The 15,782-nt window shown below is 42.1% G+C and overlaps 1 protein-coding gene across 1 annotated transcript in view; it reads right to left on the bottom strand.

Moving 5' to 3' along the window:
- Positions 1 to 15,782, bottom strand: part of LOC124282143 (dnaJ homolog subfamily C member 13-like) — a 303,611-nt gene that overhangs the window by 278,348 nt on the left and 9,481 nt on the right. The window contains 1 exon segment of the mRNA XM_046718113.1: positions 3,893 to 3,966. Coding sequence (XP_046574069.1) covers positions 3,893 to 3,960 — 68 coding nt within the window. The 5' untranslated portion in view covers positions 3,961 to 3,966.

Raw genomic sequence — 15,782 nt, 5'->3', positions numbered from 1 at the left:
ACGCTGATCATCTGATTCCGCATCTGGGGGAATGGCGACTGGTCCTTCGCGAATGCCTTCGCGAACGCTGATTGTCCGATTCTGTATCCAGGGATGGGTGATTCCTCCTTCGCGAACGCCTTCGGGAACGCTGGTCGTCCGATTCTGTATCCAGGGATGGGTGATTCCTCCTTCGCGAATGCCTTCGCGAATGCTGAACATCTGATTCCGCATCTGGGGAATGGCGACTGGTCATTCGCGAACACCTTCGCGATCGCTGGTCGGCTGATGCTGCATCCGGGGATGGGCGATTCCTCCTTCGCGAACGCCTTCGCGAATGCAGATCGTTCGATGATCGTCTGAGTCCGCCGCAGGGGATGGTTGAGTCGACCTTTGCGCAGGCTGGTCCGGGAGTGTAGTTCTGCTAGCAGAAGTCACATTGCTGGAGGGCCCCTCAGAGCTGACGTCTGCGTTGGAGCCTTCGCGAAGGCTCGGGACCTGAGCTGGCTGTGAATACTTTTCCAGGCCGTAACGCTGCTCCATCATCTCCATGATCTGTTGGGAGAACTGCTGCATGAAGTCGCCCGGGTTGAAGGTCTGCGGTTGTACTGGCGCTGCCCTTTCTGCGGTGATAGCGACGTGGCCCACTGGACGGTCATCTGTTGTCAACGTTGATACCCCGGGTTGAGTAGAGATCTGCGCTGACGTCACCGTAGCTGAGACCGGTCGTTGCTTGGGATGAACCTCTGGGATGATGATCGGTTGATCATCATAGAGTCCCTGTTCCGTCAACGGGACAAACGCGGCAGAGAAAGTCCTTGTAGTCTGCGCAGACGTCCCCGTAGAGTTGGTCGTCATCTGAGGGGTGTGTAGCCTTCTCTGGGTAGAGGAAGGCTTCTATTCATCGTCTGCAATGATTGTAGAGCTGCCCTCTCTGCGTTGATAGCGATATGGTCCAGGGATCGCTCATCTGTCGCCCTCGGACTGCGTGCTGTATCTCTGGGATGATGATCAGCAGCAGCTCATCATGAAGTCATCTCACTGCCATCGGGATGATGTCTGTGAGGCTTCATTCTGCGTAGAGGATGGCTTCGTCTTCTACATCGAGGAGTTGTCCGATGTAGAAGCCAACGTCTTCGAAGTAATGGCGGACAACATCCCACGCCCATCCTCCGAGGACACCTCCGGCAGGTCACTTGATAGTAGTAAGTCGTCTAACAGCAGTAGACAGCTCGTGAGGGACTCAGCCAGTTTATCCATGACTTGGAAAGTCACCTGGATTTGTCGGTAGTACGTCTAAGTACAGAGAAAAATTATTTATTAAATTGAATTTCTGTTAAATGCTGATAAAGATTACAGCTATAGCTGGAAGTACATGTTGTTGTGCAGCTAGGGCACAGTCAATGCGGGTTTGCAGCAGCGAACCTAAATCTACAACGAAAATAGGTTTTCATGAAATGTAAACAACTGAACAAACACGGACAATTCCGTGAATAAACAGTGCTAAATACGATTAAATATCAAACCATATTGTTGAAGAATACTAACTAAACCTCTATAAAAGTAGAATAAAGAATAACTAAGTAATTAAAGGATATAGTGCCATATAGAAGACACAGGCGCGCTCTCACAACCTGCCCACAGGGCGAAGAAGGAGAGAGTGAAGCATGTGGGGACGGTGGCGTCACAGTTTCCCGCCTAAACAGCTGGGGAGATAACTCTTGGGAGGAGTGATTTTATGTCTGTTCTTTATTGAAGGGAGCTTCAATAGGAGATACAAGTGTTCCACTAACATTCGCAAGAGGAAGGAGACAAGCATTAAGCATGAGTCAGGATAAGGAAAAATATATAGAAGAAAAAGGTACAGGGATATTATGACATGTTACAAATGGAAAAAATCGCCACAATTTGTGCTTCCTTCGTGGTTTATCTGGACATTATAAATGTTTAAGTTTGCATTTTCATTAAAAATTAACTTATCTAAGCTGTAGTTGGATTATTTGAATAATATGATCAAAAATAAATTTCATATATAAACTGTAGGATTAGACCTTTCAAATGGTGTATGATATGTAGTAGCAATAATGTTTTACAAGCTGATATTCCTTGATAAACATAGGCTTATTCTGTGACCTCAGAGTCTCTGGAAACTCGGTGTCATGGCAGTAAAAGCCTCTGGTTGACTGGTGTTGAAAGAGTTAATGATATAGGCCGGTGATTTGAGGGATCAGTATCATCCAGTCCAGGATTTGGTATAGGAATGATAATGCCATTACGCCATGAAGGATGTCAAAATTTCACCAAATATATTGAGTTGTTTCCAAACAAGAATCAGGTAGGTGTTTCAGGAGCTGATACTGAATATCATCAGCTCCTGTTGCAGTATAGAAATGAATGCAGGAACACTTGAAGTTGTCACAGTTCAAGATGTCCCTAGAGAAAGAGCCTGGTCTGAACTCAAAAGCCCTAGAAGTTCGTGCCTCTGTTGAAGGGACCTTGACTGGTTGAGTGCCAATGGAACTTGGCTCATTTGTCTATTGAAGATCATGCGGAACCTGTCTGAGTGGTTCTTGAAAGATCAGTGAATTAAAACCTGGGCGAGGGACCAAAGTCATCTGTTCCCAAAGAGGTCTGTAGCACTCACAATTTTGGCTTGGAAAAGCCTCCTTCGAATTCATGTCAGAACAAGCATATAGCACCAGATATCTCTGACAAGTCTTGCACTTGGATCTTTTACATGCGAACCAATTCAAGAGACACATGGAACTGGTTCCTCTTATGGACTCTTGTTGGCAATGGATTGAATGGCATCATTGAATACAGACTTGCCCAACTATGAAACAATTGGAGTTTGGCGCTTTTTTAAAGTCGGCGGCAACTTCTCAGAGTGTCGTATAACCCAAAAGATGGGAGATCTTGTCGTATCACGATTTAGAACTGTTTATGCTCAAGGATGATAGCACCCCTACTGACAGCTTTATGTGTGGTAGTTGAGTGAGCGACTGTCACAGACATCCAAAGTAGGAGAGTCTACAACGACTGACAGTCTGTGGATGGGGGAGACTCCCACTGAAAACTGTCTCTCCCACTTTCAGTTTGGAGAATTCTTTGTCCAATGACAAAATATGATCCTCAGTGCCGTACAAGATTTCTTTCCTAACAAGTGCCTTACAAGATTCCTGCGGAACCACACAAGAAAGTACAGACTAAAATATATACTTTGGGCTAAGTTGTGGTTACTGATACAGATTACTTGCAGACTGGTTCAAAAGGGGTGCATTTTGAGGAAATAGTAAGGACAAATTACTAAGTAAAGCCATTTCTAATATACTCATGGAAACAAATAAGGGAACACATGAAAGTACAAGTGTTCCATTATCTTTTTCCAGGTTTCTTCACAAGGTATGTATTGCACTTTGAGTGAAATTCTGGAAATAAATAAAGGAACTCTTGTACTTTCATGTGTTCCCTTATTTATTTCCATGAGTATTTGTAAGAAATTTCACACAATATAAGAATTGCAACAATGGTAAAAATCAAAAGCCAAGATACATCAAATTTCATTTCAAACACTGTAAACACTGATTAGAAAAAATGAACTATTACAGGGCTATTTTCCTCCAAAAAGTTCAGATCTATGAGCATCAAACTCAGATTCTAAGAATTTTGACACATTGCGCTTCCTGAATGGACATTTCCAAAAGTTCTGATCAGTAGAGACAGAACTTTAGATAGACTAGAAGATATGTAAATAAGCTCACTGAGACCTTTTATCCAGGTGAGCCACAAGTTCATCCTTTCCTGTTTAAGTTAACAATGAAAAACAATTCAGTGAAAGTGACAGAGGGTGATGTGCCATCATGTAAGGGTCAACACTGATAATGGTCTGTTGAGCTAGTATTGGCAGACATACTTTCCTTTCCAAGAGTGCTTTGTGATGAAATAACAGGCAACATCTGTATTGTCTTTCATGGATGACATGGCTGGCTGAAACAAACAAAATTCACAATGTCACAAAAAGAACCAGAGGAAAACATGAAATTGAAGGTAAAATGTCATCAAAGACAGCCAAAGTGGCCGTCAGCATTGAGCATTGAGCATTGTACATAAATTATGAAACATTGTGCGCAAAATGGCAACTGTGAGGCAACTAAATGCCAACAAAGTGTCTTAATATGCAACAAGGTACAATTCACCTGGATATACATTTCATGGTGGTTGTGCCACTGGGGGATAATTTTTATAGTTTTCTCAAAGGTTTTCTCATGGACCTATGGGTATCGAAAAAGGTACTTGAATGGAGAGTATTTATCTTCATTATTTTCTCAAACAATTTATACTCAAAGGCAAACGTTATTGTGATTTACTTGAATTTAGATATGTGAATTAACAACTGAAATTTTTTTAATGAGACATATGCATTAACATATGCTGCACCAAAAACTGCTGAACCACCCTGGCGACATGAGTTCTGGCATTGTCCTGCTGTAAGAACATTCCTGGACCATTCTGCTGGACTCGTCAGTGAAGAGAACATGTCTCCACCACAGATGTTGTCTGCACCACTGCAGTGATGTAAGAACGAACGTCTAGCATGTATCTTGTGTGCAGCCAGACGTCGGTGAAAGGTTTTTTGGCGATATCCTGTTGACACTAAGAACTGTTCAGGCTGTAACGTGGCTGGTTGGAATCTTTGGCGCAGATGGGTGGTTTGAATCCAATGATCGTTGAGAGGTGTGGTTACAGGTGGACTGCCACTTTGGGGATGGTTTCCAACAATGGCGTTTTGTTGATAACGTCTCCACAAGCGGCATATGGTGTTCCTGTGCATGTCAAACTGCTGCGCAACGTTATGCTGGGGTGTTCCAGTTTTACGCATTCCAATGTCTTGCCATCTTTTATTTTCAGTTAGCCGTCTCATAGAGAAATGCAAGCAGATTCTTCCTAATTTGTGTTTTTCGGACTTGTCGATGTGTATACAATGATTTACATGACAATGATTCAAGGTTTAGAGCCACACTTTTTAAAGGGCATGTCTTATGCCTTTTTTTCCACAGACTTCTTGAAAGCACGAAAAATGTGTGCAAAACAAAAACTACCGACAGGGCCCTGTTTGGGTTATGGATTAAGTGTACTATAAAGAATATCAGAATGCATTTTTTATGAAGATTTTCTCATTTCTATAAACAAATGTGTTGATCACACTAACTTTGGCCTTTGAGTATTTATGTTAAAGTCAATGTCTACAATCAGGCAATGTGTACAATCACTGAAATAACCAGTCAATGTGTACATTGCCTGATTCACTCAATCATTGTGTACATTGTCTAAAATTTCCAGGCATTGTGTACATTGCCTGATGAATTAACCCAATTATTGTACAGATTGACTGATTGTTGAACAGGGATTATTGAGGAGACAAGATTAGCATGGGTTTCGTTCTGTTTGAATGATTAAGTGGTGAATATCTTACAAATTCATTAATTGAAGCACAAGTGACTTTATTTCAAACAGTATCAAAAACACATGATGTTCTGATGTAAAAGAAATAGTATCAGCTACATAACACAAAAATACAATTTAGACAATGTACACAATGCCTGGAAATTTTAGACAATGTACACAATGACTGACTCTAACATATATAACATGTTATATTTATCATACTAGATCTCTCTTTAACCATATCTGGACCACAGGAACTATCCCCAACACTTGGAAAACAGCCAGAGTGGTACCAATCCTCAAACCAGGGAAACCCAACAGCGAGCCTGACTCATACCGTCCCATCTCTCTTACCTCCCACCTCTGTAAAACCCTAGAAACAATTGTAAACAACAGGCTCAAACACCTTATTTTAACCAACAACTTACTTAAGGAGGACCAGAGCGGCTTTACTCCAAATCGACAAACTTTAGACCACATTTTACATTTAGAACAAGATATCAAAGTAGCACAAGCTCAGAAACAATATACTATGGCCTTTTTATTGACTTCAGTAAGGCATTCGACATGGTTTAGCACAACGGCCTACTACAAAAACTTCAAAAACATGCCACTCACGGTCGAATTTTAAATTTCATTCACTCTTTCCTAAACGACAGACAAATAACAATCAAATCTCACAACACCATCTCGGACCCATACCCCCTAGAAAATGGAACCCCCCAAGGGAGCATATTATCCCCTTTATTCAACTTCATGATTAATGACATTTTTCCAGATAAATGGCCAGAAATCACAACTGCCAAATTTGCAGACGATATTTCATTTTGGACCTCCTCCACCTCAGTTAAACAGGCATCACTCAAAATTCAAAAAATGCTAAACTCCATTCAAAACTGGGCCCAAAAATGGGGGTTTAACATCAACGTTAAAAAAACCGTGGGCATATTATTCAAAACACAGTATATGCAAAATTATACCCCCAAACTTCACCTAAATAACCAAGAAATTGAATTAAAAAAAGAAGCCAAATTTCTAGGAGTAACTTTCGACCGCCATCTTACATGGACACCCCACATTAATAACTTGGTCAATTCATGTCAAAAAGATCTAAACTTAATGCGAGCCATCAGCGGCACAAACTGGGGTGCCGACAAACATACCCTCATCAACATATATAAAACTCTCATATTATCGAGATTGGACTACGCCCCGATTCTCCACAACCTCACCTCCCATAATCTTCAAAAACTTAATTCCATTCAATTTAAAGCCCTCAAATTAGCTCTCGGCGCGAGGAGTGGTACCTCTCTTAACACATTACTTCTACTCACAGGCACCTCTTCAATCACACAAAGAATAAGCCAAACCACACTCACTTACTGGGCTGGGGTCCAACACAACCCCATATTTAAACTAATCACAAACAAATATAAAAACATTAAGAAATCTACACTTAAAAAGTTCAAATCAAACCCATTTAAAGCATCATGCCTTACTCACTTATACAGTCTGCTACATGCACAACAGCTCAACACCATACAACACACACCTCCCATTACAAGCTACATTCACGACAAACCCCCACCCATCACAGACATGTCCCTTGACACAATCCTCAAACAACTACCTAAAGACACCCATCAAACCACCATAACTAATATCACAAACAACTACATAACTACAAACTACCCCATCCACACTCACATATGTACAGATGCATCAATCAACACAAACAAACCCACAGGCCTAGGCATACATGTTCAACAAACCCCTCCCATCACAACTAATTTCCACTATACCAACTACACCACAATAAACACTGCTGAACTCACTGCCATCCTCACTGCACTCCATCTAATACCCACCCTTCCCCAAACAAACTTCCTCATCTTAACTGATTCACTCAATTCTATCAAACAACTCCACAACATGCACTCTAAATCTCGTCCAGACCTGATACACAATATAGTAACCCAAACAGACTCGCTCGCACGCTCAAACAAAAATATCACATTCACTTGGATACCCAGCCACTCAAACATCACAGGAAACGACACCGCAGACACCGCAGACACCGCAGCCAAACTCGCCACATCCCATATATCACCAAATCTCAATTTTCACACATCCAAATCAGAAATAAAAAAACTGATTAAAACTAACATATCAAATTCAAGCTTCCAACACAACATCAACACAAACAAATCAACCTGGGTCACATCCATTATTAAATCTCCAATTAAAAAAACCCCACATATTCAAATATCAAAAACACAGACACAGCAATAACCAGGCTAATCACAGGCATCACAAACTTAAATTACACACTCTATAAACAAAACAGACACCCGGATGGACTATGCACACATTGCAACACCCATGAAGACATAAACCACATATTCACACATTGCCAGCTGCAACAAACAAACATTAAGCAATTACACAACAACATTCCCACGAAATACCACAATAACATACACCTCCTTCTCAACCCCCACAATCCGTCCAATATATTCCTTGCCATAGCCACCTTCCTACAAAACTCTAACCTACTCCAAAAAATTTAGAACCTCCCAAACAAACCCTCTCATTACCACTCAGTTCTAGCTTACATACTTAGATCAGGCGTCAAAATTCCACTTACCCATACTATCATTCTATCACCAGCACACGCCTACACATTTAGACCTGGTAGTCAATTTCATTCATCTATAGTGCTCTAAATCCGCTGCGAGGTCCGCGCCCACCCCTAGCCAATCACACTCCACTAGAACGTAAACAAAGCAGCCCAACCCCTCTAACGCAAGGTCAAGGCCATCCACCCAAGCCAGCTTACCTGCAATCTTCACCTACAGCCACGGCCCCTTACCCACAGCCTTCTTCGCTCCCACCTCATCCCCCATCCCCACCCCCAACCAACTTAACCCTTTCTTCTTTCCTTATTAAATCCCCTTATACTAATTATGCAGCTTACCTGCATTCCTATACATGCCCCACTATGCTATACTTCCTTACCATCTCCTTTCCCCCCCCACCATAGGCCCAACATTTTCATCATTACTATTTAGTAATAACTCTATCTACTATCACTAATAAACTCAAGTGTATTTCTTTCCCTTTCCCTTCATAATATTGGCTTTTTATTTATTTTTTCTCATGTTCTTAAAGTTTTTCACTTCAAAATTCCACTTAGGTTAATGCCCCAGCATTTATATTTTTTTGGGTACGGTGGTTTACTCCTTATTTTAAACCTATTTATTATTATCTTATCTCCCACCTACCCCGTCGGCGACATTGGCTACAGCTAAAAGCCGACGTTAAACCCTAAATCATCATCATCATACTAGATCTCGACAGACATAGTTGATCTTAAATTGTTGTTAGTTTATTGGTTGCATAGCCTGAAAGATTAATGCAGTAGAGAGGAGGAGACATTGCCTGCATTAGGTCTGATTAGGCTCCAACATTTTTATGATAAAATTGATATTTTATACTTATCCTAACTCATACTTATTGCTTTATCTCCCTCTCCTCTGCAGGTTGAGTGGAAACCTCTGTCCCTACGTTCCCAAGAACAGTCAAAAGTTTACTCAGCACAAACAGGGCCCCTTGCCTCCTTCCCCACCAATAGTCCCACGTGACCGGCGGCTACACTGTCACTCTCTGTAATCAGCCCCCACTATAGCTTACAGGGAGGCCAGACAGTAGTGAGAGGGGACAGTTGGGAGGGCCCTCAGTGTATGAGTCAGGTCAAGTATAAAATATCAATTGTATCATAAAAATTACATATTTTTCCTTATCCTGACTCATACTTACTGCTTGAATCCAACGGACAAGTGGTGGGTCAGCCTCCTATCTGGATACCCTGTGACTGTTCGATCAATCCTAGTCTGATCACATAACCCCTGGGAACTCTTCTTTGTTCTTCTGATCCTGTGGCTGGTAACTGAATAACTGAAAAAAAATGAAGTAAATCTTATGATTTCATGGATTTTGAAGACATGCTAAGAATTCCAGATTCTTGCTTTCTTAAACAATCAACATGTTAAGAAAGGGGCTACTTTCGGAAATGAATCGCATCACTCATGTGCTGACTTATCTTGTAAGACTGGGGAGCATGGACTCTCTGTCAGTGGTTATGGGACAGTAACCTGACGTCTACGTGATTAAGGGTGAGTTTTCATCTGTCCGGCACTGTCAACTGCTGCGCCACTACAAGAGGGCCAAACTGGTGGATACTGGATACATCTTCAGTGGCGACGTCTCTCAGATAATGGTTGGCGAAGACAGTCTCTGATCTTTGGTAGTTGAAACCGGTGGTGGAAACGCATGTGCATCTAACCCCTCCCACGGAATGGCTAGGGCGTCAAGAGACCAAGCTAAGGGATCTGGGACCGGCGAGACGAATGTCCTTATCTGGTGATTGAATCAAGTCACAAAGAGATCTATGAGAGGACATCCATGATCCTTTGTTAGAAGTTGAAATGCTTCAGGGTGTAGTATCCATTCCGTGGGAGGCGGTGTGACTGGTCAGGATAACAAGTCGGCTAAGACGTTGTTTGCTGCTGGGATATGATGAACTTTCAGACAGATTGAGCCTGTCTACGAGGTTGAATAGACAGAAGGTCAGATTCAACAGAGGTTTCGATCTCGTTGTGCCTTGTAGATTGATGTTAAAGGCTACCGCCGCGTTGTCTGTGCGTATCATAAGGAACTGGTTCCTGAGGAAATACAACCAGTGGTCAATAGCATTGATGACCGCCTTGAATACTAGAAGATTTATGTGTAGAGGTCTTTCCTCTGCAGACAAGGTTCCTGCTGCGACTTATGAGTTGAAGTGTGCTCCCCATCCTTGGAGAGAGGCATTCACATAGAGATGTAAGTCGTACGCCTGCTCTTTTAAGGTGGTGAGGTGAAATTGGGTTTAACGTCGTGCTTGAGAATATTTCGCTCATATGACGACGTGCATGCGCGTGTATGTGTATGTGCGGCTGCTTGTACTAGCCCAGACTGAAGCTGGTTTTATAGTGCTAGCCCACTGAGATACCATGCCGCAGTGAAGCATGAATACCCCACTCAGACACATTATACTGACTCCGAGCCGACCAGTCCTTGTTGTACCCATTAATGCCGAGCGCCAGGCAGGGACCAACAAGTACCATATTTTAATGTCTTTTGGTATGACGCGGTCGGGGATCGAACCCGCGACCTTCCGCTCTCCGGGCGCAGGCTCTAACCACTACACCACAGAGGCGGTCCTGCTCTTTTAAGAAAGTTCCTCCGTAGATACTCTATCAGTCCATCCACCACAGTAGGTATGGTTTGAGATGTTATAGCTCTGATTACATAAGATTGACTAGCCAACCAAGCTGGGATAATAGTTCAGTTGAAGTCTGAGTTGACCTGCTTGTTGATGAGCTTGTATGCTTAATATCCACTTCAATCGAAAGGATAAACCTGATGTGAAAACGTTTGTACCTCTCCTGCAATCAGCATACGCAAGGTCTTCGGCAGCATGTTGTTAAGGCAACTCACAAATCAGGAAACATTCTCAGGCTGATGTCAAATCACCACCATGTACTTGTTAACACAAACCTTCATAAACCAAAACTGGAGTGAGTGAGTGAGTTTAGTTTAACGCCGCAATTAGCAATATTCCAGCTATAGGTCTCGAGTCTGGACCAGACAATCCAGTGATCAACAGCATGAGCATCGATGCTAATTGGGAACCGATGACATGTGTCAACCAAGTCAGCGAAACTGACCACCCGATCCCGTTAGTCGCCTCTTACGACAAGATAGTCGCATTTTTATGGCAAGCACATGGGTTGCTGAAGACCTATTCTACCCCGGATCTTCACGGGTCACCAAAACTGGAACACAACTATGTGCTGTGTATAAATTTGAAGAACACTGACATGGATGCTTTTCGGGCAGACCTAGAATATTCAGACCTTTAGACCAAAGACACTCCCCAGGATGTTAACCAGCTTGTAAAGTTGTACAACCTGACACGAATTGAATCCCAAGCTCACACCAAACTGAGAAAAAACAGGTGATGCTGATTGGCACTAAGCAACAGCTGGCTAGAGTAGAAGAACAATCCATTCTGATAGCGGATACAGAAATAGTTGTCAGTGACCACCTTAAGATTTGGGAGTATACCTGGACTCACACCTCTCCACGGAGAAACAGGTTACCCTCTTCAGTCGAACGTTTTACTATCATCTCCAATGCATCAGCAACATTTAACACTTAAAAACCACAGAACCTGCAAAGGTACTTGCCCATGGTCTGATAACATCAAAACTAAATTATTGCAACAGTTTGCTTAAGGGCATCGGAGGAAAAGGAAAACTGCTATCTAAGCTACAGGTGTTGCAAAATTCTGCAGCACAGGTCATCACAAGAAAACCCAAGACATGTGCACATGACACTAGTGCTCAGAGACTTTTAGCTGTACATATTTCCCTTGTAGCGCCTTGAGCAGGCATATCTGTCTGGTATGCACGCACTATAAATGCACATTGATTATGCTTTACAGATTAAAGATGAAAATGCAGCAGAGAGGGTTCGGGTGATCCTGGCACAGTCAGGCTGGTAAGGCTCATCATCAGCTCAGGGCTCTCGCCCCCTCTACACGCAGCCCAGACAGCGAATGGGACTTCTCCCAGGAAACACTGCCTAGTTGAACCCACCAAGAACTTTCTGGAGAATATGAAGGCTCCCCAACACTGCAGCCTTCTGCATTACCCAGAGTGTCAGAAGGGCTGTGCTCGTGGTGGAGAACCCGGCCACTCTCCTGATCTGCGCCAAGAGATCAATGATATAAATAAATTCATTGGCTTTATCAAAAAGGACAAGATCAGGTTTGTTGGCAGGAATTCGTCTGAGGCTGTATATGGGCCTATTCCACAGAAGTTTGAAAGCATCATTTTCCATGATTATTATTATTAGTATCATTATTATGCTGTCATCCAAGTAGAAGGCGCTGTGGATTCCTTTGTGATGTAGATAAGCAACTATGGACTTGGTTACACGAGTAAATAGCCACGGGGTCGAAGAAATTCCAAAGGAGAGGATCCTCCATTGGTAGTATCGCCCTTGGAACATGAATCTGAGTTATTTCCTCGAGGCCAGGTGTTTTGGAATGAGTAGATAGGCATCTTGCAGATCTATACTGGCCAGAAAGTCGTTTGGCTTTATGAGATGTAATGATTGGGGCATGACATTTAGACTAGACAAACGTAATACTCTTCATTTGAAACATGGGGCGGTGGGGTACCCTAGTGGTTAAAGCGTTCGCTCGTCACACCGAAGGCCCGGGTTCGATTCCCCACATGGGTACAACTTGTCAAGCCCATTTCTGGTGTCCCCCGCCGTGATATTGCTGGAATATTGCTTAAAAATGGCGCAAAACCATACTCAGCCAGTCATTTGAAACGTGGCAAGGTATTTAATGGTGGATCGGTCAAGTTACAGGGGGGAGGAGTTATTGAGCATCTTGTGGAAGATCAGGCCTTACACCTATCTTCGAATGCAAGCTCCAGAGACAAGCTCCAGAGTGCCCAAATTCAAGAAAAACTTCGGGCCAAGTACAAATCTCGCTTAAAGAAAATCTGGAGCTCAGAGCTAAATGCTCGAAACAAGGTCAAAGCCACCAACACTTTTGCTGTGCCAGTCCTTTCCTATTCCTTTGGAGTAGTTGATTGGACAAAACAAGACATCCAGAGTCTTGACCGCCTGACCAGAAGGATCATGTCTGATAACAGAGTCCACCACCCTCGTTCCTCTCTTAACTGTTTATATATGCCAATCAATTCTGGTGGTTGGGGTTTGATTAATGTGGAGGCTCTTCATGATAGAATTTTATTGTGTACTTTTGCACCTATCTATTTATCGGATGATCCTCTGGTGATGCATGTGAAGACTCATGATGAAAGCAAGGAATTCCACAGCTATTTTAAGCTTGCCAAGGTTGTTGGACAGAATCTGAAATTTGAGGTTGATTTTGTTGATGGCATTGTGCTGCTGGATGGTACAGCATTGGGAGTAAACCAGGTGAAGTCCTTCACCAAGTCTGCCCAGAGTCGGTCTTTTGTGGAGAAGCTTTCTGAGAAGCCATTGCATCGTGTGTACATGCAGTGTGTGAACAGAATAGCAATCCAACTGACTCCTTCGCCTGGATGAAGTCGGCTGGTCTTAAATGTGAAACTGAGGGCTTCCTTTTTGCTGCTCAGGACCAGTCACTTCCCACTCATAATCGCCAAAATGTGATTCTTAAAGAAACAAGAAAAAATTGTGTCCAGGGACACGGATGCCCCTGCTGACATTCATAAGACATATAAAGATCAATAATAGAACAAAATTCACGAACAAGTTCAATAAACATCTATGCAACTAAGACATGCACAACTATCGAGTCTCAATGAAACACATGACGTATAAGCTTAATCAATTCTGTTGAGCAGTTTTTGTGGAGAAGTGGATAGACTTCATCCCCTATAACACTATATTCAGAGAGAAATTCAACAAAATTTATGCAAGTTTAAACGGCATTAAAATAGGAAAAATAAATAAAATACAAAATCAAAATATGAGATGCACACCTTTAGTCCCTATAAAAGACATAGGTAAGCTAAATGAGTTTTGTGCAGTGCTTTTTGAGGAGAAGTGGATAAAGTACACCCCCTGTTGTATGGGACGAACTGGATGAATAGAGCCAGTTCAAGTTCAAACATCTGTAGAAATGACAAAATTAAGAAATTGGATGAACAAGGTATGAGACGCACACCTTTAGAGTCCCAATGAAACACACATAGAAGGCCAATTCTGTTGAGCAGCTTTTGTGGAGAAGTTGATAGACTTCATCCCCTATAACACTATATTCAGAGAGAAATTCAACAAAATTTATGCAAGTTTAAACGGCATTAAAATTGGAAAAATAAATAAAATACAAAATCAAAATATGAGATGCACGCCTTTAGACTCCCTATAAAGCACATGTGTAATCTAAATGAATTCCATATAGTAGTTTTTGAGGAGAAGTGGATAACGTACAGCCCCTGTTGGATGGAACGAACAGACTGAATAGAACAAAATTCAACTAAGTTCAAACATCTGTAAAAGTGACAAAATTAAGAAATTGGATGAACAAGGTATAAGACGCACACCTTTAGAGTTCCAATGAAACACACGTAGAAGCTCAGTCAATTCTGTTGAGCAGCTATTGTGGAGAAGTGGATAGACTTCACCCTCTACAACACTATATTCAGAGAGAAATTCAACAAAATTATGTAAGTTCAAACGGCTATAAAATTGGAAAAATAAATAAAATACAAAATCAAAATATGAGATGCACGCCTTTAGACTCCCTATAAAGCACATGTGTAATCTAAATGAATTCCATATAGTAGTTTTTGAGGAGAAGTGGATAACGTACACCCCCTGTTGGATGGAACGAATACTGGCTGAATAGAACGAGATTCAACTAAGTTCAAACATCTGTAAAAGTGACAAAATTAAGAAATTGCATAAACAATTATGAAATGCACACCTTTAGAGTCCCTACAAAAGACATGTAGAAGTTCATTCAATTCTGTTGAGCAGTTTTTTGTGGAGAAGTGGATAGACTTCATCCCCTATTACACTATCATCAGAAATTCAGCAAAATGTACCTAAGTTCAAATGTCTCTAAACTTACAAAAAAAACAATAAAATAAAAAAGCAGAATATGAGATGCACACCATTAGAGTCCCAAGAAAGCCCATGTATAAGTTCATTGAATTCCACAGAGCGGTTATGGCGGAGAAGTGGATAGAATACATTCCCTGTTTCGTACGGACGGACACCGAGGGTAACCCTATATGCCCCTGCCATATATATGGCGGGGGCATAAATATCAATATGAAATGTCGACTGTGTAATGAATTTATAGAGACTGTCCAACACCTTGTTAGTGGATGCCCTTCCTTGGCACAAACAGCATATCTTAAGAGACATTATGGCATGGCTTGTTGCTTTTACTACCGTCTTCGTCATGCCTGTGGCTTTGACTCCGAGGTCCATCCATGGTACGACCCTGAACATGTCCAGGGGCGTCATGGAAAATGATGCTTTCAAACTTCTGTGGAACAGGCCCATATACAGCCTCAGAAGAATTCCTGCCAACAAACCTGATCTTGTCCTTTTTGACAAAGACAATGAATTTATTTATATCATTGAATTTTCTGTCCCTTTTGACAGCAATGTGATTGACAAGATTCAGGAAAACCATGATAAATATGTGGACCTCGCCTTTGAAATGGCTCGCTTGCATCCCAAGTACACTGTCGTCAGGCTCCCCATTGTTCTCG

Source organism: Haliotis rubra, unplaced genomic scaffold, assembly GCF_003918875.1.
Source record: "Haliotis rubra isolate DU_JTF1 unplaced genomic scaffold, ASM391887v1 Scf293, whole genome shotgun sequence".
In the NCBI taxonomy this organism is placed as follows: domain Eukaryota; kingdom Metazoa; phylum Mollusca; class Gastropoda; order Lepetellida; family Haliotidae; genus Haliotis; species Haliotis rubra.
The sequence above is the reverse complement of the archived record's forward strand: the minus strand, read 5'-3'. Positions and strand labels throughout refer to the sequence as shown.